The 27653-nt window shown below is 37.5% G+C and overlaps 2 protein-coding genes across 3 annotated transcripts; one reads left to right on the top strand and one right to left on the bottom strand.

Moving 5' to 3' along the window:
- The first annotated feature begins 3233 nt into the window (after positions 1 to 3233).
- On the top strand, positions 3234 to 12200 carry LOC108681404. Its single transcript, XM_018170425.2, has 4 exons — positions 3234 to 3306; positions 8547 to 8575; positions 9164 to 9329; positions 11090 to 12200. The coding sequence occupies exons 1-4, from the start codon at positions 3262 to 3264 to the stop codon at positions 12023 to 12025; spliced, it is 1176 nt and encodes a 391-aa protein (XP_018025914.1). The 5' UTR covers positions 3234 to 3261; the 3' UTR covers positions 12026 to 12200.
- Positions 12201 to 13523: 1323 nt separating this feature from the next.
- Positions 13524 to 27393, bottom strand: LOC108681400 (mucin-12). 2 transcript variants are annotated; one of them, XM_018170418.2, is made up of 5 exons: positions 26788 to 27393; positions 23497 to 23528; positions 19212 to 21890; positions 16739 to 19106; positions 13524 to 15890 (listed from the first exon to the last, which is right to left on the bottom strand). In XM_018170418.2, exons 1-5 carry the CDS (start codon positions 26869 to 26871, stop codon positions 15030 to 15032), a joined length of 6024 nt encoding a protein of 2007 aa, XP_018025907.1. In that variant the 5' UTR covers positions 26872 to 27393; the 3' UTR covers positions 13524 to 15029. The 2 variants fall into 2 exon arrangements, with proteins under 2 accessions (XP_018025907.1, XP_018025906.1); XM_018170417.2 differs by having other exon boundaries at positions 16739 to 21890.
- Between the last annotated feature and the right edge of the window lie 260 nt (positions 27394 to 27653).

Below are 27653 nucleotides of genomic sequence, written 5' to 3' on the forward strand. Positions count from 1 at the left end.
GATTATGTGATATGCGAGTGAAATAATTATACCGAGTTACCAATATAATGAATTTTACAAGCACACATTACAATTTTACAAGCACACATTACAACAAACATTACAACAAGCATTGTTACAGCAAGCATTTGATGAAAATCGTAACACGGTCAAAAAAGTTTGAATAGTTTGGATGCCGTAGAAAATACTAGGCGAGGCCACAGGCGTAGAAAGTGCTCCTGCTACCGCCGGAAGTAGTGTTATTGGAATAGCAACATTCATGGGAAGGATCCACCGATTATCACGAGCGATCGATGGATTTGAAGGGGAAAAATATCCTGCATGTGCTGACAGTCGACATAGGATCACTAGCTGATATACCTTGAATATTCTTAACTGACTACACTAGGTTGTCCGTCGTTTTCTTTTTTTATTAACTCATTCATTTATTCTTGACTGACTAATCACACTAGAGCACTTTTCATTGTGTCATTCATTTATGTTTAGTGCTCCTAGGCCAGAGCATTCATCTTGAATCTATAAAGTTTCAAGTTGAGTTATCCCTTGAATTGATTGAATTCAATTGATCCACACTGATCACAATACTTATATCAATTCCCCTATATCACTCTACATCGAGACAATCTAGTAGATTAGTTCTAGTAGATCGATCCCCTACATCACTTCACGTCGATCGTGGGCTCGGGCTTCCTATTCCGAAAATTGTCCAGTAATTGCCATAGTGAAACTCGGCGCCATGAGTTGATCGAGTCTTTTCACCGATCTTTTTTAGATCCCATCTGATCTTTTTCAGGCGCGATCGATCGAAACGCGGACGAGAGAAAGCTAATAGTCAACACAGGGAGGCATCGAAATTAAGGACCCTATCGATTCTTACCGGTCCTTATCGATTCTTATTTTTTTTTAAGCAAAGCTAAAATGAATTGGTATGTTCCCGCAGCGTGTGGACGATGTTTCACGTGACCGCGGGACTGACGACGCCCAAACATTGTGTCGTTTATTCAAACGTTGGCACTGGTAATATTTATAAAGCGAGCTATGATATTCAAATGTATGTAACCATAATACGAAACAATTGTGCTGGGAATATGACTGGTATTTCCAGCCGAAAGAGCGACCGTGTAAGAGATGTTTCCCACAAACAATAAATAAATTATGTTACTACGAACTCTGGAAGATAATTTTTGTTTCTGCGAAAACGTAAATTTAGGGATAATAAATTATTGGCGAAGGAATTTAAGTTCCTATGAATTAAGAGTTAAGTGATAAAACTAGGTATATTGTGCATCTAATACAAGTTTTACAAGCACAGTTCGCATTGATTTTTGTTTAATTCGGTTGCTATGACCTGATTGGTTCAAAACTCTACCAAGTACTTTAAAGGTTTCCAAATAACTGCAGTGATAGTGAAAAAATTTCTTTAATTGGTATAGCATCTATATGAATGTATATATTCTCAGAATCATATCCAGATATCCAGCATCTGACTATTTTTCAAGATTTTTTAATTGATAAATGAAATAAAATTGACCTCTTCGTTGAATAATATACATTCATAGTTATATTATAACCATATCTCTCAATCTTTTGATATCCATTAAGAAATAAAAGTATTTTTTTATCAACCTAATTATATGTTTATCAAAGTTTCTTACAAGAAGGATAAGATTTGTTTTATAGTTTGATTCATGAATGAATTTTTACAGCGAATAAATGTATGGGAAATTTTTTTAGCTTCTGCCTATATCAACCTTAGCAATGCACATTGCACGGCAGCGGAGGCACCAGTAACGATAAAACGAGTTAAACATATGTAGAAAACATTCTACTCGTATGAGAAATGTTAATAATAAATTTTCAGTTTAACAATAATACATAAACTACAAATTAAATTGTCGCGTTCTTAGATGAAATTTATTTCGAATTTGAACCAATTTTGACACACTTTTACAACAGTGACACTCGAAAGACCGCCAAGCTCACTCGCTGGTACTGTTAAAAATTGAATAGAGCTCGAATGCGGGCGATCCGCTAGCTGTTGAGCAGGCAGAGAGGAAAATTTTAACTTTGGTCATTACAATAACCTCAACTGCCATTAATTAAGTCATTATTCTGTACTATATTTAGAATAGTACTTCCGATTCTGGTGTTTCCGATACCGCTAGAAATATCATGTTAATAAATATATATTAGAAGCAGTATGGCCTATATAACAGTATGACCAAGTCATAGCCTATTTCTAAAGGCTTCTGCATTTGAAAATATTTTAAAAAGTTACTGCGTTGTGTGGGTCCGTATGCAAGGACTAAATATTTATTTATTAAAGTATTCAGTGGGAGCCTCAACACAACGTTTTAATCATAAGAAAGGTGAACTAATTTCTAAATTGTTTGCTTTAGTACCATTTAAAGTGAAGTCCCAGCTGCGAGAGTTAAAAAAAGGACTTCATTTCCTATTTTCGATTATTTTATTGCATCAGAAATAATCTTACTAAATTACATATTAGATCTTTCCGTGAATCCTTCCTTGCACTGTTTTTTAACAAACGCTTCAACAAAAGATACATTATTATTATTATTATTAAGTGCATCACATGGATTACGCTAACCAACGTAGTTGCATTTTTGGAAACTTCACATAAATGTCACTGCAAATAGAATTTACTTTATGAATATAACCGCGTGCCTCGTTTTTATAGCCAAAAACGCTAAAGAATTAACGTAGAAATGTGAAATTTTTGGTTCTTGTGACCGGATTCATTGTTAATGCGAGATTCAATGACAAGAAATAATTTTCTTTAAAAAATTGCTCAAAATCCAAGCACTTCAGGAAAGGTATATTATCACTATATGTATCCAGTATAATCCGAAGCTATGTTACATCTGCATACGATTCTTCACATACATATACGTAGTAACTGTAATATAGGTTTAATTTAGCATTTAGAACTCATATAGTAGAATGGTTTATTCACTCTTCTCATTTACTTTACAATGAATTCTATTTGGCACGAGAAATTTCGAATTTTCTCTGGGTATAATTTCAACCTCAAGCTCATTACATCGCAAAATTTCCTTTATTTTGAAACCAAATCATTCTAATTTTCCAGCAGTAAAGATGTCAAGTTTGTTGAGTTAAGGCAAAATTTGGCTCGCAAGAACTCAAGTGACAAGGGAAAGCAACGTCGGCGACTATATAAAGGCTCGTCTGCTACTCGGGTCACTCAGTCGGAACACAGCAGCGACGGTTGGTGTACGCATCATGGCTTCCTCGCACGTTCTCCTCGCAGCTCTCCTTATCATCTCGGTATGCATAAGTGTTATAAAAATAATTTTATATTACTGAGGTGAATAGGCAAGGAAATGAGACATTTTGCACTTGACTAGGACGTTTTGCAATTTTCTACGTATTTGGAGTAGAATACTATTTGAATAGTATTTTAAATTAATTACTGAAAATTTTTGCACTCACAGTACAACCATCCTACATCTAGTATTTCAAGACTATGCTGATGCAGTTTTTTAAGAGAACTCCCAAAATATTCTAATTATCAGGATTGGAGTTGTAAATGTTCCTCCCTGAATTCAGGGAAAATTTATCTTGAGTATCATCGAAAGTGTTAAATCGTTCACTGTAGGACAATGGCTCCCAATTACACGTCGTGTTTCAACGCAAACTCGTTTTCTACTTTGGCATGAAATCAGATTTGTTTTTGTTGCATTTTTTCGCCGTTCAGTGGCCGTTTATCCAGCTAGTGTGACCTATATTGCCAAACGACGGTAACGCTAGCAACTCCAACCCCCACATTACGAATAGTACAAATTCATTATAAGTTGATTGCACTCGTAGTTCATTGTACTACATAAGAAAATGATATGTAGACATAGCTTAAAATTATTTAGATAGTCCTAGTTTTGTACCAGCAATGTCAACTCTTATGATTTTCAATAAATTCAATTTTCAGATCAGAGATTACGGTTTCAGTTTACTTTCTGGTTCTTTAATAAATATAAATCTTATGAATTTGTGCTTATTGTGTTCAATGTAACTTTATGGTCGTCTTTCGTATTGTAGGATTGTAACATTATGAAATTATTTTCTTCCTGTTGAAAAATGTCCGAAAACCATTTATATTTTATATTCCTTTGGTCAAAAATGTGTGCAAAACCACCGATCAATTTTATATACTTGTTCTCCTATTGATATATTGAAGCCTCAAGAAATCAAGTATATCATATTTTAAATTCATCTATTTATATATCAAGAATCTTGCTCTAACAAGAAGTTTTGCTCTAATTATACACTTTGGACACTTTTTAGATTGTGATACATGTTCAAATCTCAAATAGCCCCGATTGTTATCCATGTATCTCGTTCATATCACAATATAGCTTTCTCTGAAACTTAACTTTTCAACCCTCCGACCATTTTCGCGTCATTATATGCACTTTACTGAGGAATACACCGCATGTTCTATAATAATATGCCTGCTTGCTGTATGTTTGACTCGCAACCGCTGCAGCGGTCGAGGCGTCCATTCCTTGGCCGGGTTTTCTCCTTGTGTCGCGGTTTCAGCGAGAGCGTGAGCGAACGAGCGATCTTTTCTTGATGTTCCCGACTCAGCGTCGGCCTGAGTTATAACTAAGGACTTAGGTCTAAGTTATAACTTAGGACATAGGCCTAAATTATAACTTACACTCCAACGTTTAGCGTCGGGTTGTCTTTTTATCGTATTTCCAACAAAACTTCCACATATGTTATATCTTTCAGCGCAACTTTCTACGTTTAGCAGTTGGTTACTCGTTCGTTAATTTCCTCATTTAACGTTGTTTAAGGACGTTCTGTTGTTTAGTGTTTTCATCCTAATATTATTATACATAATATAATTATTTTTAATTTCGAAGACCGCATTTAGATGGTCTGTCGTCCATTTTTTTCGCGTTGCTCGTCTTTGCCTACCGACTTCAGCGTCAAGTGGTCGGTAGCACTCAACCGTTTCATCTTCGAAAGTTTCGTTTCGGCAGCTGCGTTGGTTGTTTCATTGTCCGAAGTTTCTCACCGCTAGCCGCATTTGACCATCGTTCTGTCGTCAAACGTTTAGCCGCGTTGTAAGCGACGAAGTAGTTTATTATTGCAGGGAAGCCGCCGCGGGTTTTTACAGCACCGTAATTTAGGTATCAGGGAAAGCTACAGCAGCAAAAGCGCACGTAGAACGAAAGCGTTCCTTTGTAGATCACGCGTCTGTGTTTCCAACGTCTACGCGATATCGAGGAACATTTTTATTCATATTTTCCACCATTGAATTAGCTTTTTTCAACTGAGAGCCTCTGGTTTTATATTCTTTTTCTCATATTTAAATTTGAATAAACATAGCGGGTTACCATAACATTCTTCACTATTATTAAAAACAGAAAGTTGAACAATTTCTCTACCAAGAAAAATGCACTCTATCATCGACAAAAATTTTCCTCTAAAATCTTCAGAACTAAAAAAACAACAGCATTATTATCGCAAACTTTGAGAAATTACCCTCACACACAAATCATTTTCAACTTTTTCGTCATTCAATTATTTTTTCTCTAGGCCCTTTTACATATTTTTTTCAGGAATCGTCTGTCGCATCTGCGTATTACTTTATTAAATTTATTCATTTTATTAATATCTAACTATTTTGAACTCCATTCACTAATCTTCCGATGCAGTAATTCTAGAGCACCAAGACCTTTTTATGAGACAAATTTCTTCATAAAAAGCGTTAGGAATTTTGATATTTTCGAGAACACGAGATCGTTTTTTAACATGCTCTCAAAACCAAGGCATTAGTGTACACGATGCTCTTGTTAAAAAAAACTTTATTTTATAAAGCCTTTGTTGCTGTTGTCGATGAGGAGCCATTATTAGGCTGATTATCCCATGCTGAGCTGCATGTTTTTCTCAGTTGATTAATGGAGCATGAGCTTGCAGAAACTCAGTTGGGGTAACTTTATATAAACATCCTGTTATCTAGGGTCATTATAGTCTGGTTTAAACTGCATTTAATACAAATATTTTGGCTACGCGAATTGTCCATGCGCACCAAATTCATACACACGTGACTTGAAAAATGTTATAATTAAGTTAAATTGCTATTTGGTTTTAGTCAATTGTTGTCGTTAAATCTATGTTTTAATTTACCAGGAGACTTGGGGAAACAATTGTTCTAATTTTTTAGCATCTAAGCTTAATTATTGGAAGAAATTGCTACGACTTATTATGATTGAAACAATCAGACGATAATAATTATATAATCATTTTTTGAACTTTAATTGAGTTCCGTGCACCATTACTTATCCATTCAAAATTTTATTTATTATTTAATGTATCATTTATTCTCCGGAGTTCAGGTGTTGTGAGTCACAAAATGGATTTTTCTTGTTGCATATGATGTGATGTTGTGTTTATTTCCTCTCTGGTTGTTCACTCTGCGTAGAACGATGAAATGGTTATTAACATTTGGACTGTGTTTTTCAGATCATATACTGCACTAAATATTGTCTCTGGGAAATAAAAATGCATTTTGATCATGGCCTTCATTATTGAATTGATACCGTGGCATTTAAAATTCAGAATGACAGACATCATTGGAACCAGAAAACGGTTTTAATTTAAGCTTAAACTGAAATTGTGCAATAATTTGATCGAACTCGCGATGGTACTCGATTGTACCCAAATTACATGGCACTTAATAACGATGGAACTTTGACGAAATTGTAATTAGTTGATTTTTAATGGCAATGAATTTAATGATTTAAGGATTTTTTGGTAGATTTAAGTAACATGGCCTTCAAATTAAAGCAGACTTTCCAGGAAATTATCCTGCATTAACCTCAAGACACAGCTTAACTTCATTAATGATGAGTCAGCAATATTTCGAGGCGATCACCCGCCCCCATGAACACAATAGCGCGCAAAGCTTTCTCCTCGCCAGGCTTTTGTCCGGCAAAAGCTGCTTGGAGGAAAGCAATAAGAAAATTTTTATAAAGCTACTAAGGCTTGCATGAGCCTCAGTTTATGAGAGTCCCGTAAGAGGCCTAGATATATGAGGCTAGCCGCCGACTGAGGGAAAAAACTATTTTATAATTTTATATTATATCTCACTTATATGATGATTGGACAATTCTTTTGTGCTCTGTTAGATTCAAGAAAATACGATTTAACGATTTGTTATGGATGAGTATTACTATTTCTTGATACACTTGGCCTATAAATTCATACAAATGATGATTCATTTCGGTATGAATGACCGATCATACACGCTCTATTCACAGATACATGACCGATCCATTAGCAGACACGCAAATGCTCTACTTATAGATACGTAAATGAACTAATCATAGACGCGTATAAATACAATCGTGGACACACTCGTGTAACACAATCATAGGCACGTGTATGACCCACTTATCACAATATAACAATTGGGTCATTGTCACAATATGCATGAGTGACAGCCGGCGTCCCGAGTCCACCATAACGCTGGAGTTTCACCGCCACACTTCTGACGTACGCGCGGCCTGCGTTACAGCGTGCGTGACGTGCGCTAGACCGTAATTGTACGCTCCTCGTCTTACGTCGTTCGAGCGAAAATTTGCATAGGATTTCTTAGCTCAAATTACTTATTTTAATTCTTCACCCCGCAAATTTACAATAGTTTTAGTTTGCATATAAGAGCAGAAGTAGAAGTATTATTAATATTGAGAATGAAAGAAGGTCCATGAATAAAACGGTTTTCAACATCAAATAATATCAAGAACCGCAATTTCTGTGAGCAAATGCAAATAAATAAGTTTACAAGATTCTCTTTCACAAACGCCTCAACTTGGAACCTATTTAAGCTCAGAGATTGATTCGATTGTTGAAAGTTTGAAAATTTCGTGCAAAATACCAATCACTAAATTTTTTCTGCCAAAATTTTATAAATAATATAAGATTCGAGACCCATAGTTCAATAACATATAGAAGTTCCACATATAGAACAAATGAGTAACTCGTGAAAAGAAACCGAATTGTGGTCGCCAAGATTTCACTGCCATCTGACACAACAACCGTGCACCGGAAACGAGCGTTTGGTCTGACATTGCTGTCGTCGCGATCGTACATTTATCATGTATTATAGTACCGTAGCAGTATTGGCAACGGAAAAGCTACTTATTGCGATAATCTATGTACTTATCGTGCAAAACGATAAGCACATCGAATGAAACGGATATGAAAGTAATCCTGCCGACTGGAGTGCCGTACTCTTTGGTGCAGGCAGAAATATGTTCACGATTCCAGCTTACAATATCAATCATTTTATTAATTGGAAAATAGCGAAAACAGACGTTGGAGCGAACATTTTAAGGGATGGCAAAATTTTCCGTCATGAAGAAGGTTCTGATTGATCCGTCCATCATACACAATTTATTAAATAATTTTTTAAATGTTTTTGTGTCCCTATAACTATAACATATTATTTTCTCCCCAACGTTGGTCGTACTTATTTATAAATCGTTTCATTTTTTCAGGTTGCCTCCGCCGTTGCCATCCCGAACGCGTGAGTATATCAATTCAAAATAAAATGATAAATAGAAATATGTACGAAGTTTAACCTTTGCTTTTCACGGAATTGTGAAGCAAAACTATCAATTTGATAAACACAGGGAAATTTAAATGGAATTGAAAAACAACAAAATGGAATAAACAAAACAACTTGATTATTCAAAAATATAGTACAAGTATCTTATAAACTACGTCTACAAGTATAAATCTGGACGGTTTCACATAATTTGGTCCAGCTCTTGCAATATTAGATCCTATAATTTTTCGTCTATATCATTTACGAAGACTCATTCATATGCATTACACTTATTGTTAGCTCACATGGATTGTGCCATCTTTGGATAAAAAATAAGAAAATATCATATCGCCGCTGTCATGCGCCAAAACATATTCTTCGATGAGGGTTCTCATTAAAGATACCGCATCCACTTTTTTACAATTTCATGATAATTCAACCATTCATGATGCCGTCAACTTTACATCTGCTTGAATAATTTTTCAAGCTACATTATTCCGCATTAAATATAAGATTAGGAGTCTTGCTTTTTATTTCTTATTATTTACTGATATACTTTGTTCCCAGTCTTGGGTTCGAGTGCAAAGAGGAAGGCCGCTTCCCCAACCCTTCAGACTGCACGTCCTTCTTCACGTGCGTGCAGGACAACGACGGGGACTTCGTATCCTCCAAAGGATCCTGCAAAGGAAATGCCTTCGATCCTGAGCGACGAATCTGCGTTTCCCCTGAAAAAGTGAGATCATTGATTAAATTAATTTGTGTAGCCTGAAACAAATGCGATTGACTGGCGCAGTTCATGGCTATATGTCATGACCTGAGCAACAGCTTTTCTGCAATGCAGGAAAATTTTTCGTAAAATCAACAATTCTGCCCATCGAAGGCCACACTGTTAACCATAATTAGAAAAGTAACTTCTTTCTTTTTCGGGTACCTATTGACGAGGTTGAAAGATGATTTGATGCAGGAACTTATTTTAATATAGTTTTTGATTTCAGAAGAAAAATCATAAAATTAAAAATTTAACAGAAGTATATGAAAATTCTATTTAAAATGTGTACGTATCACTTACCTGTCTAAAAAGTCAACGGAAGGGTCTTACCGAATCATCGGGTAAACTTGGTTACATTCACATTGCAAGTTACGAATTAATGAGTTGAGTTGGAACTTAAACTGTGATACGAACGCAGACGAGTTCGACATCGCATCGCATCGTGTATTATAAGAGTCTGATCGTCTGTCATTGAAACACCTCTACAATTAACTTGCCTGTCAATTGCTTCAAAATGCTAAATGTAATCATTTAACGATTTGGTCGCAACAAAAATTGTATAAATTGCTTCTGAATGATACTTCTAATAATTTCCTCTGGCAAAAACCATGAACGTGGTTCTTTCCAACAAACAGAAGCAGTCCAACATGCTACAATGTTTAGCAGTGACTCGAAGAACATTTTTTTTTCGTGTAATGCCTTAAAATAACCTCTGAGTACACTACAAATTCATTAATGGCTCAATAATGTCTCTGAAAATATTCAATATAGTAGGTGCCAAGAGTTTCATCTATATGAAGATCAACGACTCGCTCGAAAGAAACATTATACAATTGTTAACAATTAAATTATTCAAGTGGCTGTCAACTACTGGAAATTTAAACTAATTTATTTGATATTTTTGAGGTGACTTTATATTTGTAGGACACCTAAATGGGTGTAGGACAATGAATTGACTCATTGATCAATTAGATCAATTGATCAAATTCGTTCATTGAATGAATTTACTGATTGATAAAGGTTGCTTCTCATTGAATTAATACCATTTGTTCGACGAGGGATATCAGTTGTTTATAAATTAAAATCAGTGACTGTCTCAATTCAATAATTATCTTGATATTGATCTAATTATTCACCACGTTAAAAAAGCGGTTGATAATAATCAATGTAGACATTAAATAATCGTGTTTAGATTGTGCGATGGTTCAGCCTCGGAATGTTCAAGCCTCGGATGATTATCTGACAATTCAGAAGATGATTTTAGTCAACTCATCAATCCGTCTAATTATTTTGTGCTTTGATGATGTCCTTCGTAAATAATCAATGCCGAGCTTATTCTTCGCAAATCTTTTCTATTTGCCTCAGTTTCAACAAATATTAGATTGAATTTCTGAAGTGTTGTAGATATTTGATGAACTTCTATAAAAAGTAATCCTCACCAAAAAAAAAAAAACGCTTTGATTGGATTAAACAGAAAAGTCTTATATGTTTGTAAATGTTAAATGTTCATGTAAATATTAAATTAATCTGTGTAGCTCTTCTGTGTGGCTGAAATTTACTAACTAATTGGCCAGCAAGATTAATGGTCGAAAAAATTTTCGAGGTTTATTTGTTTCTGCATTTGCCGGATCCTGATCCCGGATACATAAGAAGTATTTATCATGAATTATCTCAAGTCGTGAGTGGAAATGTACCTGTTTTTTTAATAACTATAATCATTTCAGGTTCCCGGGTGTTCACCCCGTGACTCAAGGCAGCTAATCTCTGATCCTCGTTACGACGCTCAATGTAACGAGGACTCGTTCATTTGCGTCGACTGCAAGACGGTCATCAACTGCGTCGGCGGCAAGGCATTCGTTGACTCCACTTGCACCTCTGGCTTCACGTGTCAGACACCAGCCCCCTTTGCAGGCCAGGCCACTTGTTACAACACCAAAACTGAGGGCAATGGGTGCCAATGCCTAGAGGCCGATCGTTTCAAGAGAGATCCGTACAATCCTAATGGATTCTATTTCTGTCCGCTAGTCGATAGTGATCCCATGGTGCACCATTGCCCTGGTGAAATGACCTTCGATGAAACCATGTCCGACTGCGCCAATGCTGATGGTATCCCAGCATGCTCGAAAAGCGGAGTTTTTTCAAACCCGTCCAACTGCACCCAGTACTACACATGTATCCAAACTTCCGCTGGTTGGGTACAGAAAACCTTTTCTTGTGAGGTAGATTTGATGTACAACGACAACACCAAGGAATGTTCAGACCCTTGCGATTGGCCAAAATTGACTTTCGATTGCACCGAAGAAGGAAGGTTTGCTGACCCAGCCAACTGTGGTAACTTCTATCTGTGTATCGCTGACCCTGCAAATGAAGGTGAATTCATCAAGTCATCAAGGCGATGTCCTTTGGATTACATTTGGGATCCTAGCGCGGCGAATGGCGCCGGCCATTGCGCTTCACCTACCGACCCTGCCACCACCAAGTGCACGCCAGTCGTCGAGAGCACCTGTGCCATCCCTGACACATGTGAAGGCAGCTCCACCTCGTCCACCGCAGGTTCTCCCTCCAACCGCTTGGCATTCCGCCGCCAAACACCGAGCACTGATTTCGTAATAGACCCCGTCCAAAACGTCATTGATATCCTGCAGGCGGCAAATGTATAATTGCAGAAATGCTTAAAGCCCGAGCTCATTTTGAGATGTGCAATCAGTGCCAAGCGTCCTCGGGCACTCAACTCGTAAAAGGCCTGTTTCGTTAAAAATTAGTTGTCATCGCTAGTAATGTTGAAGATTATTTATGTTGTTGATTTTTTAATATTTAATAAATTTGTTTCCAAAATGGCTTTTCATATCCATCGGCCAAGCATTTGTCTCTATATAGTTAGAGTGTCGCCGTAATATTCTATGAGATACCAAAAGGTTCGTAAATAAAGATAAAAATACTCGTAAATAAAGAATAGATTCATCTCTATGAAATTTTTTGGTAGTGCTTTGAATAAGATTTTCCTCTGTAGTTATAAGCGTTTTGCGTTCAATTAAGAGAATGAATAAAACTGTTTGTCTGAGCACGAAAAATGTCTCTAGATTAAATTTGAAGGAAATACGCGGACTAATTAACGCCATAACTCGAAATTAATGATGAATTAAAACTTCTACTATCAGCCATCCTTCAAACAGATTCGATGGATCCAATTCGCACTTAGTAGCCGATACTCTTATGGTTGCAAAATTTATTCCAATGCAGTCTTAGAATTTCGCCGCTATGATACTAGTTGCCGATGCATGTAAGTGTTATGCAGCTTATAAAGCGAAGTTATTGTACGCTTTACGTATATGCGCAGATGTTATTGTGCGGTTTCATTCACACAATTTGTAGCCTTTAATTATTAAGCAAATATAGAAAAATTAATATGGAATTTACTCCCGATACATGGGTAATAAAAAAAACCACACCTTAATTTTGCCCATTATTGTGGGTAAGTGCAGATGGATGCCAATAGGGGCTGAGACTCATAGGATACCAGAGAATTTATTTTGCTTGTGGCCTCAGTATGCATATGATGTGCTGTCATTTCAAGCAAAAAATCATCCCAGCACTAAAATTTAACACTGCTTGGTCAATAATCTATCCTATGTGATCAAAAACTGACCTTACATGATAACAATCATCTTCATATCATCATGTATCGTCGGCATGCATGCCGTGAATCGCCCCACCGATACACTAATGCCACTGCGTGGACGCGATAGGAAAAGCAACAAATATGTTAAGTAATCTGCCTCGTAAAACCTGTTGAATTCACGTTTATATTTTGCTTGATTCAACTGTAGATTTATTCGACTAATTAAGTCACTGTCAGGTAATAGTGTCTCCATCATGACGAAATTTAATTATGAGTCTCAATTTTATTTCCAGTGTATTTAATTTACCTCTTCGTACTCGTGCAGACTAATGACTTCATCATGTAAGGCATACTCGCAATCATTGATAATCATACTGAATACAAATTATGATAAGTGCATTAATCATAAATGAGATAAGTGCTTGAATCCAATCAAAAGAGGCCCTGCCTAAAACAAACTAAAGTGTATACACAATTGTCACCTACATCGAGCTCTCGATTTTTACTGTGCCCCGACAAGTGAGAAAATAAAAATGCCGTAACGAAATATGTGTTTATAAATGAGATAATTCTATGAACATGCAGTTATCGTCTTCTTGAAAAGTTCCATGTATAAATTTGTCATCCCTTGCTTTTTGCAATGCCGTTTTTATTGAATTTACGCCCCGAACTATCGAGTTTCTGAGATATTACTTTATTTTTATTGTGTCACAACTCACAACATACGTTTACGCGAAGTTTTTATTATGTCCCAACATTCGCTAACGCGAAGTTTTTATTCTGTCCCAAAATTCGTTTACGCGAAGTTTTTATTATGTCCCAACATACATTTACGCGAATTTCTTATTGTGTCCGAATAAAAGTCTACGCGATGTTTTTATTATGTCCCAACACACGTTTACGCAAAGTAAATTTACAATCTATCGAAAGTCATCCTCAAGTATCTCTAAGCTGTGACAAATAATTCAATATGTATTAATATGAAATTATAAAGTTTAATTAAGTGGAAGACGGGTTTCAAAAGACAATACGAGATTTACAAGGCAGTCGACACAACTCCTAAAGGCACAAACTGGTGATTTTTTGGCGGTATTTTCATCATGTTCTTAATTACTTTGAAATGCATATAAATAAATTGTAAAGAAAGTATGTAGTGAGCTTGATAAGACCTTATAAACTGCTAAATGAATTCTTCACCTGAAGAAGGTTAAGAAGACTCTACTGTCGGAAATTATTCAAATTCAATTTTAATGCCATGGTGTAAAACCCTACATCTAAACCGGACTGGCGCTAATCAACTAAATATTTGGATAAATAAATAAATAGATAATTAATACTGATAAACAAATGATCTGTACATAACGTATAGAAGCTAAGTATTTCCTACTTTGATCATATATTTTGATTAGAGCAATAGGCCATTTACTATAAAGCATTCAAATAAATGTAGTCAGGAAAATAACACCCGGAGAGTATTAAGAGAGAGAGAATACATCGGGATACATGTTATTTATTTTTGGTAAATTCTATCTTTTACATGAACATATTTTGAAAAACCACTAGGCCGTTGAAAAAATCTAATGCTATTCGGCACACTAACGCCTTATTTTGATGTTCTGTAAATTAACTCGATTGAGAAATGACTATGGTCGATGCTATATTGCCAACTTTCATTCATATCATAACTCACTGAAATGCATGGTTCTTTCTTAAACTCTCTTTTTTACCTTTTTTTTCAAAGCCATTGTAGGTCTATTTGACACGTAAAACCAAGATCTATTAATGATCAAGCTCGCTGAGCAGTTGGATGAGTGAAGATAAGGAAGGATGAGTGGAGATAGTTAAATATCGGTCTATTTTTATAGGTAATTAATATATAAACTAGAAGCCATAATGTATGACGTATAAAATAATCAGTTTATTTTGTTTCGTGCGTGAAACATGGAGTTTACAGGCACTTAATAGAAAATAAAACAAGAAAAAATCATTGTCAAAGTATTCTTCTACTAATTATGAGTATTTAGTTTGTTCTAGATCGCATCCATTCAAGTTATTGAGCAGGCCATGCTAACAATATCAGGGTACCAGTAAATTACCAGGGCAACGATCAACGGGCAAGTGTAAGTCCTGGGAGACTCCGTGGTCGCCACCGTGGTGGTTGTGGTGGTTGTTGTGGTAGGGATGGCGGCAGGTGGGGCTGGTACTGCTCGAACAGTAGGGTTGAAACGCACAACGGGTGCACGAGTAGAAGTTGTAGCTTGCGTAGTTGAAGTAGTAGGTGAAGTGGAACTACTACTACTACTAGTCAATGTTTCTGTACCTGCATAGTTCTCTGTCACAATCAGAACGTCTGAATCGATTTCAGTGTTGCCGTCAGTTGCGTTTTGATCGCTCCGGCTGTTAGAATTCATTTCGCCTAATGTAGTTAGATTAACATCATCAGTAAAAATATGCGGTGGTCGCGAAGAAATTGGAATCAGAGATTCGAAGTGGATTCCTTCACACGCATCAAATTGAGGCATATCTTCCGGCGACATGCAAACTCGTTGTACGCTACTGAACAGCTGACCATGGGGACATCTGACCAATGTTTGTTTGTAGTTTCCGCTGTGGCTGGGCCACAGACACACGTAATACCAGCGACAGTCATTAGGGTTAGGGAAGGTGCCCAAGTCATGACAGTGAGGCATTTCAGGAATAGGAGAACATTCTTCTGTGAGCGGATGTAGCTCCTCGTCTTCAAGGCAGGTTCCCATGGACATCTCGAGTGTCCCAAAACAGTTGGCAAAGGCCCGGTAGTCGTATGGGTCGGGCTTCACCGAGTCTCCAGGTACACAGCTGCATTCAGGGTTCATGGTTCTACGACAGACGCCGCCACCAAAAATCGGATCTCGATGACACGTTTCCTGCAAACAAGAAAAGGTTAGTTCATTTTCGTATATTTAAGATTGGGATATTCCCCGCTTATCTTGACATTTTTAGCACTAATTCTATTTGCGGGTATTCGGATTAATAATTATTATTTTAAAAAATCGGATCAAGCGATCTTGACCAGTCCCAGATTCCATAAGAAGATCAAAACCGAACCTTTATATAGCTAGGTTAGCATCCATTTGCCATTAGTTTCGATTAATTTCTCAAAAACAGGTATCAATGGAATCTAATGGGTAGTGGGAGTTCATTAATTGTCGTTCGGTTGTGACTGGAAAACAATGTCTGGTGTTAGGTTCAGGTCACTATAGTTTGAAAAAAATCCGTTCGCTTACACCACAGCTTACGGAAATGCGCGCGTAAGTTTGGTGACAGAGTGACATTAAGTACCATGATATGCCAGGTTAAAATTAAAAAAAATTATCTACCTTTAACAATTCATATATTCCTTTACTTAAGGGTAATAATCGCCAATCGATTCATTTCTTGTCGCCATAAAAAGTATAATAAAATAGATTATACCTATAAACCAAAATGAAATTGAGCTGTTACGTTGATTGATAGCACTGATTTGGACGAGTTTAAAATTCATTTCAAAAGAGCGTATACTCGACAGAAGGTCGCGCGACTGATTTTGGCACGTGGTATTTCTGACATAAGGTCACGGAGAGAATTGTGTTTTACTTTTCTCTGAATAATACAATCAATGTTAATGTTTGATAGATATACCTATACTCACCCAGAAATTTAAAAGCGATCCTGCGAGACCACTTTGTCGACAAGTGTAATCAAAAGAACTTTTCACCTCGGTTCCAGTTCTCACCTTAGGATAATTGCAGGCGTATAAATATGCTTCAGTACCAATACACATGACCATGGCGCCACAGGAGGCGCAGCTGTAACGCACGCTGGGGTTCAAACATTCTTTGTCATGAGCAGGGGACCTCGTGGGTGCCGAAGAAGCTGTAATGGTGGAGTAAGGGTTTGGAGTTCGGAGCAGCTGTTGAGACAAAGCTGTCTTATTAAGCGGTCTTATTGTTGTGGTCGCCCGTAATAATTCTGGTGTTCTTGGAGTCATTACAGGGTTTTGACTGGAGTTTCTCTTGAAGATTTCAGAATTTAAAAGATTTTGTTGCCTTTCGAGCTCTGCGAAATGCTGCTGATACATTAGCAGCATCAAGCGATTGTCCTGTTGTTCGTTAGTTGGTCTCAGTTTCTGGTGAGAGTTATTCAAGTAAGTCACTGCTCCCGCAGTGTAAAAGGCATTGGGATCCAAAACTGGGTTTTCTGGGGACACACCGGAGTTGGGATCGACCACGAGATTTTCTGTTAACGACTCGGAATCCTTGTGATTATCATCTTCCTGAACGTATTTCACAATGGTCGATAATTGTTCTAAGATGTCAAAATTGGGCCGAAAAGGATCATTGTAAGAATAATTACTTATTGGAATGGTTTCAGATGGAAAGCTCGAAATATTGGCAGTAGATCCTCCCATTTCATTGGAATGATTTGAATTGAACATGGTTGTGCTGTTGAATTTAATTTTGAGGTCGACGAAAGGAGATAATTTTTGATCAGGAACGTTAGGAGTGTCAGGTAGGAACATTTCAGTTCTTTCCTGAGATGTTATTAGCGATGAGACAGGAACTACAGATTCATCAGTAGCAAACTGAGGAGCTTCTACTATAAAATTATTGATTAGGTCTTCTTCAGGAAACCCGTTGTTTGCGCTAGATCCAGAGATTTCAACAGTAGGAGAAATGTCATTTTTAGTAGTGTCAACATAGTCATCAATAGCCAAAATTTCGGGAGAAGATCCGAAATCACCATCAGTTGACTGGAAATAATCTTCATCTATGATGTGGGTATCGGACGATAAATTTTGCAACAAGTGTCCGAAATTCTCTTGTAACGGAAGATAAGTAACAGGGGCCCCAATTTCAGGGTTCTCAGTGCGGGACGCTGCGTCGACAGGGGTCAAGTACATAGGATGATCAGGTCTCTCCTGCCAGACGTAATTCGATGATGTTGCAGGAAGGAATACAGAATCTACGGGAACAGGGTTGATAACAGCCCCCTCTTTGTGACTTTGTATAATATGACCAGGTTTTAACGAGGATCTTAGATTTAACGTATCTGCTGAACTTCCTGCTTGCCCACCTGCCACCACAGCTCCCATTTGCAATTTATCGCGCAGAGGTAAATGCAGCGATGACGAGGTCGAAGAAGGCTTTGCAGTGGTGATTGATTGAAAAGAAGCGGTACTACTCTTGAGTTGATTTTTCTGGGATACTGATTGCATGATTAATGCCTCAAGTTTCGACTGGCCTATTGACTCGTTCATATCTTCTCTGAATGCATTTAAATTATTGTCTGAATTCAGATACGAGAATGTAATTAACATTGGTGGTTTGAGGGTCGAGGTATACCGTAAAGTAGAATCTCTGGACGTAACAAGGTAAATTGACTCCAGGTCATCAATATCAATAAAATTATCTTCTTCCGACAACGACCCTCCATCGAAATCGTTCGAAATAGAAGCATCTCTAGTTGTCCTTTTAACTGTTGCTGGAGAAGAGATAGTATCACTTGAAAATTCGTTCATAGTAATGTCCACTTTCGGAACATCGGAATCGTGCGTTGCGGATGAATAACCTATTGGATTCGAAGAGTGAACTAGTAGTGGATTTTTCGTAGTCGTGGACCTCAAGAAGTTGTCTTTGAGGTACAGAAAAGAACTAGGCATTGTAATCATTGTTGGCTCGCTAGTAACCTTGCTCATCGTTACTTGAGGCTGGTTTTGACCGAACTCTAGTGAAGGATACTTCTCTTTAAGGTGCAAATACGACTTGGAGGTGGTGGGTGGTGGCTGGGTTGAAAAAACAACAGGAATTGAAATAATCGATGAGCCAGTCGATTGTGACAGAATGGTTGGCTTTAAAACAGAAGAGGATCCTTGCGTGATAGTTGGTGTTACTGTCGAGGACGACTCACCGGCTGTAGAGTTTATTTGAGAACTTGAATTTTGAAATGATGCAGATGCCGCTTGCGAGGATGTTGAGCCTAATTGAGATGATGCGGTGGCTGCTTGAGAGGATGTTGAGCCTAATTGAGATGATGCGGTGGCTGCTTGCGAGGATGTTGAGCCTAATTGAGATGATGCGGTGGCTGCTTGAGAGGATGTTGAGCCTAATTGAGATGATGCAGATGCCGCTTGAGAGGATGTTGAGGCTGCTTGAGAGGATGTTGAGGCTGCCTGGGAGGATGTTGAGGCTGCTTGAGAGGATGCTGAGGCTGCTTGAGAGGATGTTGAGGCTGCTTGGGTGGATGTTGAGGCTGCCTGAGGCAATGAGGAAGTTGTTTGATCAGATGTGGAGGATACAAAAGAGGATATGGAGGCTGCTTCTGAAGGCATCAAAGCTGATTGTGAGGACTGATCAACATTCTCTGATGTAGCTGGTATATTAACTGCAGTGGATATAGTCCCTGAAAGATTATTATTAGTCGAGTTACCATGAATAATTTTGTCTCCGGTATTTTGCAATGAAGAAACCAATAAAGTCATCGCTTCGTTAATGCCTTCATTGAATGTGTTAGTACCAACTTCTGTGGTGATTGAGTTAGGAGTTGTGGCCGTTGTATAATCAGCGTCATTCGTGTTATTTGGGGCTAATGTGTTAGTTATTTGACTGGCTGTTGTAGTAGCTTGCAGAGGAATTTTGCTACTGCTTTGGTTGTAGAGCAGTTCTAAAAACTGCAGTTTCAGAGGTAAGTATGAGGGGATTATGGAAGAATTTTTTATAGGAGTGGTGTTTGGTGTAAACGGAATTTCTTGTACTAAAGAACTAACGTCGCTGCTGGTGACTGAGATGGATTCTGTAATATTTGTTGGTGAAAGCGTTCCATCGGCATAACTTGATGTTACAAGCGTTTGTTCCTGAGATGTTGCAGTTGATCCGAACGACTGGGAATTTGCATTGGTATTACTCATAATAGTAATCCCATTTAAATTGTCTGCAACATTGTTTGAAGAGTTGAGTGGTAAATTCAGAACAATAGAATCCAAGGTTTGGTTTTCGGGTTTCAAAGACTCAATGATCGGAGGTTTCGCTGAGGTTGTGGTAGATGCAGCAGATTGTGAGCTTGAATGATCTGAAGGATTATTAGTTGCATCGTTAGAATTTGTGGTTATTGATCCTTCAACAGTAAGTGGCAGCTCAACTGTATCCTCAGTGCTGGATGGTACCGACGTTTCTGCTCCTACCGATGCAGTTGTGTTGAAATGTGTTGAATTAAAATTGGTAGACGTGAACTTCATTTCATTATCAGTCATCGTATGTTCACTAACAATTACCATTTCCTGCGATGACACTGAACTTTGGTTATCAGCAGCGCCTGCCATTTCAGCGTTAAGATTATCTCCGCTTGACGCTGTAGTTTCATCTATCGAGCTCCCAATTTGTTCGAAGGTGTCCTGTCCTATAACATTCGTCGTGTTTATTGATGTCACGTCTATTCCATCATGATTATCGGTATCGGAATCACCAGATATTAAATCATTTGAAGCATTGGAATTACTGACGTTGGTTTTTGGATCACCACTAGAGGGTGAATTTAAATCATTGGGCGCTAGCACAGCGACCTCGGTTACAGAATCTGGAGAAAGGGTGTGCTCAGTGGAGGTCAGAGAATCTTCGTCGGATGTATCCGTCGCCGATATTTGTGACTCGGATTCTTCTGTTAAAATAGTCTCAAGAGTTTGGGGAACCACCGTAACATTTTTGTCCACTGATAACGAGGATTGCGTGCTTTCTGGATCAACAACATCAGATTGGTTAACAATGAGTGTATTGTATATGCCGTCCGCACCAGCAAATTCGGAAGTTGATGGAAAAAGCTCTTGAGAATTGGAGGTCGCTTGTAAATTTGCCCCAGAAGAATTGAACTTTTCTTTTGTTTCCCCAATTACTGGTCTACCTGTATTCGTTTGGTTTCTGAACTTTTCTTTCAGCTGTAAAAGTGAGCCTGATATCAATGGAACACTGAGGCTTGGAACGTAACTTTCTTCTGGGTTGGCTTCCTCCGATTCCATAACTTGATTTTGAAGAGACTGTTTGTGTTTTTCTTTGAGAAGAAGATAAGAAGCTTGTGCAGGTGTTGGGAATGAGTTTGTTTCGTTATTCGTTTTGAGATGCGAAATAGTTACGTTATTGTCTTCCAAAGACTCTGTTTGGTTCAAAGTTCTGTTTTGTCCGTCTGAATCAGCGCCGCCTGTCTTTGAATAATTTAAATCTGTTGTGACGATAGGACCTTCATCTCGAGCGCCCGTCATGAGAGATGACATGATATCGTCAACAGAGGCTTGTTCAAGAGCGGACTCATGGCTGTCTTTGAGAAATAAGTGCGAATGAGAAATTATTTCATGTTCGTCTGAGTGTGGCGGTATGAAGAACGGGAAAGAGTTCATTTCATCCTGAGATTCTGCAGCATGCGCATCAGGAAAGTTCGAGTGGGAATTGGAGGTTAAACTTCCGCGGAAAATTCGAGTGTCATCACTCGCGTTTTCACCAAAATTAAATTTTGAGTGTGGCTTCGAGGTTCTGCTAATTTGCGCGTCGCTGTTGGTTTGGAACTTCGATCCCGACGGTTTTGCAGCCGACAGCTTTTCAAGAAGCTTAATATTTGTAATGGGCTTATAAGTTAATGGTGACCTTGGATTGTATCCATTTGGCAATTCGGTGCTGGTCGTTGACATGGAAAAAGAATTCGGAAATTTTCTGGGAGTTGTTGAGCCTAGTGAATATGAGGACGAAGCTGGTCCCTTAGGCCAAGCAAACGTCGAAGAGATCGATGAAAGGAAGTGATCGATGTCTGAGTTTTGGTCTCTCCCGGTGACTGGGGGCAGATCTATGGTTGGGCTGTTAAAGCCGGGAACTTTGTTGTAGCCTCTGCTGCTAATGCGACCCATTTTCCTGTCAAATAAAAAAACAGTTTTTAAAATAGCTGAATTGTTAGTGGGTAGTTTTTTAAATAGTTACATGGGCAACTACACGATCCATTATATATGCTAGATTGCTAGGAATCGTCGGCCTATTAGTGCATGATATAGATTAAATATAAAACTCTCGCCATATGGATGACTGTACCGTGGATATATGATAGAGATTTAAGATGAATTTCCCGTCATATGAATGATAGGACCGTTAGTATAAGATATATATTTAAGGTTAAAATCTGGTCATAAGTATGACGTTAGCGCAGGTAATCGTACGCGTGGGAGGGTAACGACAATTGCGGTACATAATTGTGATTAAAAGAGCATACGATGGCGACCACACGACATCCTGCGAGCGATCCCAGTGAAAATTACAGACGCGGCAGCTTCTGGGCCTATACTTTCAAAATAAGTTAAGATATCGTAAGTTCATCAGCCAATAATTGACGGCCTTTCAAGCAAAATCTACCAATCATAGACAAGAAAATAGGGCGTAAGTACTTACGTTCTGATTTGGATTACCAGAAGCTGGGGCGACTCTAAATTTTGTTACCCAGTGAAAATTTACAGTCGCGGCAGCTTCTGATTTGGATTACCAGAAGCTGGGGCGACTCTAAATTTTGTCAGGGATGCTCCTAATTAAAGACGGCCTAGCACGGAGCTGGAAGATTCATTTCTGCCGACACTTTTGTTCTCTAGAAATCTAGTGCACTCGTGGTGTTCACTCCCTCGCATGCATATGTCACTCACTAATATTGCTAATATTATCTACTATTGTATATTAATGCGTCGAAATTGAATTTTTAATATTATTTCTTACTACATTTTTTCTATCTTTCGCCTTTTGCTAACAGCTGTGTGATGTGGGTAAATCATGCATTATTGTGCCTATTTATTATCGGTTAAATGAACCTAGATTTTAGTCTTGGAATACTATTAGTCTTATAACAAAATTGGCTCCTGCATAATGACTTAGCTATATAATACTAACTGTATAAACCCAGGCACAAGACGATATAAAGAAGATTAGTGTTGTGTCAGTTAAGCACTGGCCCGTTAAGGCTTTAACCATTCATTGGCAACGCTTTCGTCCCATTCGTTACTTCCAAATGGAAATTCTACGTCTAAATCTGCCGTCTCAGCCTCGTGTAATTAAGTTAATAATTTGACATTATCGCAACCATTGTTATCTTAGTGGAACATAAAAAAATCTAAGTTCTACAAATCATCGTTGACGCTCTCCTCTTCTACATACAAGCATCGGTATTTAATACTTAAACACAAAAATTGATTAATTTACTACCGTGGCAATAATTACCACACAATCAGTGTGTAGATGTTGCAAACTAACTGTTGTTGAAACATATCTGTGTTTTCGTACTTCATAAGCCCTCTGTGCATACAGTATCTCCTGCGAACCGCACGCTGCTGCATATACCACGGTCAGTACGTTATAGTATAAACTTGATATATACAGCAGTCCCTATATACAATACATACTTAGTGTATACTGCAGTCCATATATGCACTATATATACTTCACGCTGCCGTATATTTGATACACTTCGTAAGTGCACGCTCACCTGTATCGCGGCGAACCTCTCCATTGAGATGCCTGCAAAAAAATCGAAATCTTGAGAACTTATATAAATATTAGCAAACTATCGCTTGTTATTAAGACATTGTTAGGAAGTGAAGTGATAAGAAAACTAATATATCTGAAGGTTCTTAGTGTCTTTTTATACAATTTTTTCTCATCGTAAAATTGATTGTAATCCGTAACATTCAAAATAGTTGTTTTAGAATTATTGATTGAACCTAAACCCTGAATAGGTATCTCAAGAAAGGTTAATTTAAATTCTTACTGATATCCGTGAATTTTTTTGAATAAAATATTCATTCAATAGTAAACCGCAATTTTATAAATTTTAATGAAAAATCTTTAAATAAAAATATGGCTTGAATGAGCATTGACTTGAAAGAAAATAGCTAAAAATTTCATCATTTAATTAATGCCATAAATACTAATACCGATTACATGTTGTTATTATAAATCAAGTCTAGTTTTCAACGCAATACTTCTTTTGTATTCAGTTTCTATGGTTGTGATAACGTAAAAATCCATAAGTTTTCCATAACTTTGGCGTCTGAGAATTCACCAAAAAATGACCAAATTATGTATCTACAAAAATGTAACGGAATCGAAAAAGGCATCAATGTAAAGAAATAAAGAAAGAGTTACTATGAAATTGCGACATAAATAAACAAAAATGTAAAATTCTATGTGACGGAATAATTATTGAGCCGAACGACTTGTAGTAACGAAATGACCGAAAATATTCTAGATAAAGGAATGAACGCAAATGTACGACCCAACCTATGAGAATGAATTAAGAACGAATGAATTTATAACGGAATAAAGGAAAATTTACATGCATCCATAGCAAAACCCCTGTAATGATTGTCCAAGAATTGCGTTCAAATGCTCGTCCAATCGGCAGGACCGCGAGCGACCGGCCAAATCGAGGTTAATTTCCAGCGAGCGTCGCTGCGCTGCGTCGTTACGGTGAGGCTGGAGCCGTCAACTGCAGATGTTATGCCGTAACCGCAGCTCTTATTTTCTTACAGCAGCTATAAATATTATTACAGCAGCAGATGCTTTACTGTTATAATAGAAGTCAAATTATGATAACAGTCCAATATAAGCGCCACATTCATCCAGCAGCCGCGTTCAACTTCGCACGATGTCAACCGCATTGCACATCGTCAGGATGGCCGCAGCACGGCTCCTCAGGTAGCGGCCAAGGAAGGCTCGGAATTCAGGTCGAGTATGAAGACGGCAATCAATTCTTTATGACTGATTATTCGACTATTATATGCCGGCATTTCGATGGCCACAGAACGGCCAAAGAAACAAAGGCCTCTTATAACCCTGCCATAATATTCAACTGTGTTCTCGAACGAGGCTTAATTTCGATAGAATGGTTCATCCACACATTCAGAGCGAGCGACAAATAATATTTTTGGCCGCACGTATATTTACATTGGATGCTCTTTCCGCGGTGCAAATATATCCCCAAAACCCTCATATATCCCAAATATACTGTATCTTTAGAAAAATATATCCCATATATTTTGTAGTTATCGACCGCGCTTAATATTGCTTTTGGATTTATTTCTCTTTCGTTTGGATATCTTATCTTCAAATATTAAAAATGCCTACAGAAGAAAAACGTGTGTTTCATAAATGAAAATTGACGAGCCTTTTATTTCATGAAATACAAATATGTTTCATTTGAAAAAATACACATTAATGCCATGAATTGCGGAATCAGACGAGTACCAGTGGGCAAAGTGGAGATTGAATACTGGGACCATTTCCGTGAATTTTCTGAACTTGAAATTAGATTGATTAGACTAACTTCGACCTTTAAATTCCGGTACTAAATTTCTTACCACAATAAAGGTCAATCAACAACAAGAGTTCTATATGTTAATGTTTTAACCGTTATAGCATTTTTACAATCTAAATTAAAATTACATTCTAGAAGCAATTATATCTAAAAGCGGAATTGCTGCCCTCCTATACGTTCAATCATTAACAGCTTTTCCCTCACTTAAAATTCAGACGCATCTCGATCATTAGCTTAGCACAAAAATATAGCCGAAAAATTATTCGATGTTGGTTGCAAATTAGCAAGTAATATTTATTATTTTGGGTACGAAGTTGGGGTGTTTAATTTTAAAGATTATGAGTTAATAATTACTTTATAACCTGAATAATTTATACATTTTTTATGATCATTCAACTGGGAATAGCTGAGCGGATCGAACGGCAGTTAAAGTATTGAAGATAATAGACGAAAGTCTGCGGTCAGCGGAAATATTGTTACAGGGAACCTCAAATGTACAAATTCTAAACATTATGGAAGTTGATGTAGAAATGCCACCTCGGTTAAAGCCATAAAGTATTTCACTCGTTCTTCGTTAACAAACAAAAATATATAGTTGAAATATCGTTTTATTCATGATTATCATACCTACCTGCATTTTTGCTTCAAACGTAATAGTTATTTTCAGATAACGCCTCAATTAAAAGTTGTCGCAACCATTAAATTTTTTCACTCAGTTAATAAAGATTACACCCAAGGCAAATCAGCAGCAAAACGTTAACTGGATTAGGGTGAATGGCTTCGACTGGTAACATTTCAACCCGAAATTTTTTGGCTTTAAACCTGTTCGGCTTGATGCTCGACTCAGGCGCGACCAGTTACAAGGCGTAAAAAGTGACGAGGGTTCGACGCACGCTCAGCGGCCTTCTTGGCTCAATCATCCATGGCGTAAAAAGATGGACCGTTAAAAAATGACTTTAGTGAAATATTATTTTCTGTTATTATGCATGTTCTTTCTAAAGGGTCCTGTACGTTCTAAAAGTTTATTACGCATGTTCTAAAATTTTACGCATGTTCTATTATTACGCATGTTCTAAAAGTTTAACTCGAGATTGGTCATCTTAATTTGAGGTCAATTGGGTCGGAGACTGAAACCAGATGAACAATCAGCAAGTTGCAATTCATCTAATAAATTATTAATGCTCCTGGACTTTTGACTTCTACTGATTTGACAAAATTGAGTTTTAATTAATATCATCATTGAGTTTTTTAATTCATTTGAGTTTTTCAATAACTAGAATAGCCTGAAACCTCACGCTAGCAAGGTAAAAGATAATCGTGGACACGGAATTCTTATACACAAACTACAGCCTCATCGTCTCTATAACTCGAGCGTCCTAAATTTTATACACAATTGCAGTTAAATTATCTACGAAGAGAAATGATCGTCAGAATTACAGTGAAGCGCAACCCAAATCTTACCTCAGCGCCGACCACATTGAAGCAAACGAGGACAATTGCTGAAAAAGCTGCTACAGACGCGTTGTTTCTCCACATCGCGATCATTTTCCAATGATTTCACGTCCATCAAGCTGCATCATCCTTCAATCTCGCATGGTTTCTCCCATCAAGCTCAGTCCTACTTGCTTGATTGCTTTTTAATTTCCAATATCAATGTTAGCTTGAGTTCTCAACGTAATTATCTACACTGATGATCAAGTGTCAGGTTTCTTTTCTAGGTCTCTCCCGTAATTTCCAATATATAGATCAATTCTTGATATTTTCTCCCAACAGTGAACTAGTTTCAGTTATTTATTATTAGTTTCTATCACAATGTCGATATGAGACTGCGCTTCATGAGAAAATTTTTCTGTGCTGATCGAGTATAACTTCTTTGTTTTGGCATCTAGCGCGATGTCGAATTCAGGAAGCGAATCACGTGTAATTTTTCACAATAATTACTGTTTTGATATTTCGCTCCATCCGGTGTGCACTTTCTTGAGTTCCTGGAGGAAAGTATCAGGCTTTTCTATCCGTTAACTTTCCAAAACACATCAATTTTTTTCACTCAGTTATCAACCTAGAAAATATACCTGCTCAAACGTTCAATGACAATCAGTAGTAAATTTAATAAACTTTGAAGAACATCTAATGAAATGGGCTAAAAGATATTGCGAAATTTGTAAGTTAGAATATCCCAACGTCGTAATCGCTGCAAAACACAAATTCGTATTGAATAATGCTTCATGAACATTGTGCATTACTATGTAAATTGTCTTCTAAATGAGCGACTTATCTCTATTACATTAAATATGTTCTCCACTGGTTAAATTGGAATCAAAACAATG

The sequence above is a fragment of the Hyalella azteca genome, unplaced genomic scaffold (assembly GCF_000764305.2).
Source record: "Hyalella azteca isolate HAZT.00-mixed unplaced genomic scaffold, Hazt_2.0.2 contig12913, whole genome shotgun sequence".
In the NCBI taxonomy this organism is placed as follows: domain Eukaryota; kingdom Metazoa; phylum Arthropoda; class Malacostraca; order Amphipoda; family Hyalellidae; genus Hyalella; species Hyalella azteca.

Bases quoted from the DNA above. Each gene is read 5' to 3' on its own strand.
- LOC108681400 (XM_018170417.2), bottom strand. From the start codon at position 26,871: ATGATCGCGATGTGGAGAAACAACGCGTCTGTAGCAGCTTTTTCAGCA. The intron at 23,529-26,787 runs GTAAGATTTGGG...ATTTTTTTGCAG, and splicing joins TCAATGTGGTCGGCGCTGAG to GCATCTCAATGGAGAGGTTC. The intron at 15,891-16,738 runs GTGAGAACTGGA...TCTTGTTTGCAG, and splicing joins ACGCCTGCAATTATCCTAAG to GAAACGTGTCATCGAGATCC.
- LOC108681404 (XM_018170425.2), top strand. From the start codon at position 3,262: ATGGCTTCCTCGCACGTTCTCCTCGCAGCTCTCCTTATCATCTCG. The intron at 3,307-8,546 runs GTATGCATAAGT...TCATTTTTTCAG, and splicing joins CAGCTCTCCTTATCATCTCG to GTTGCCTCCGCCGTTGCCAT. The intron at 8,576-9,163 runs GTGAGTATATCA...CTTTGTTCCCAG, and splicing joins GCCGTTGCCATCCCGAACGC to TCTTGGGTTCGAGTGCAAAG.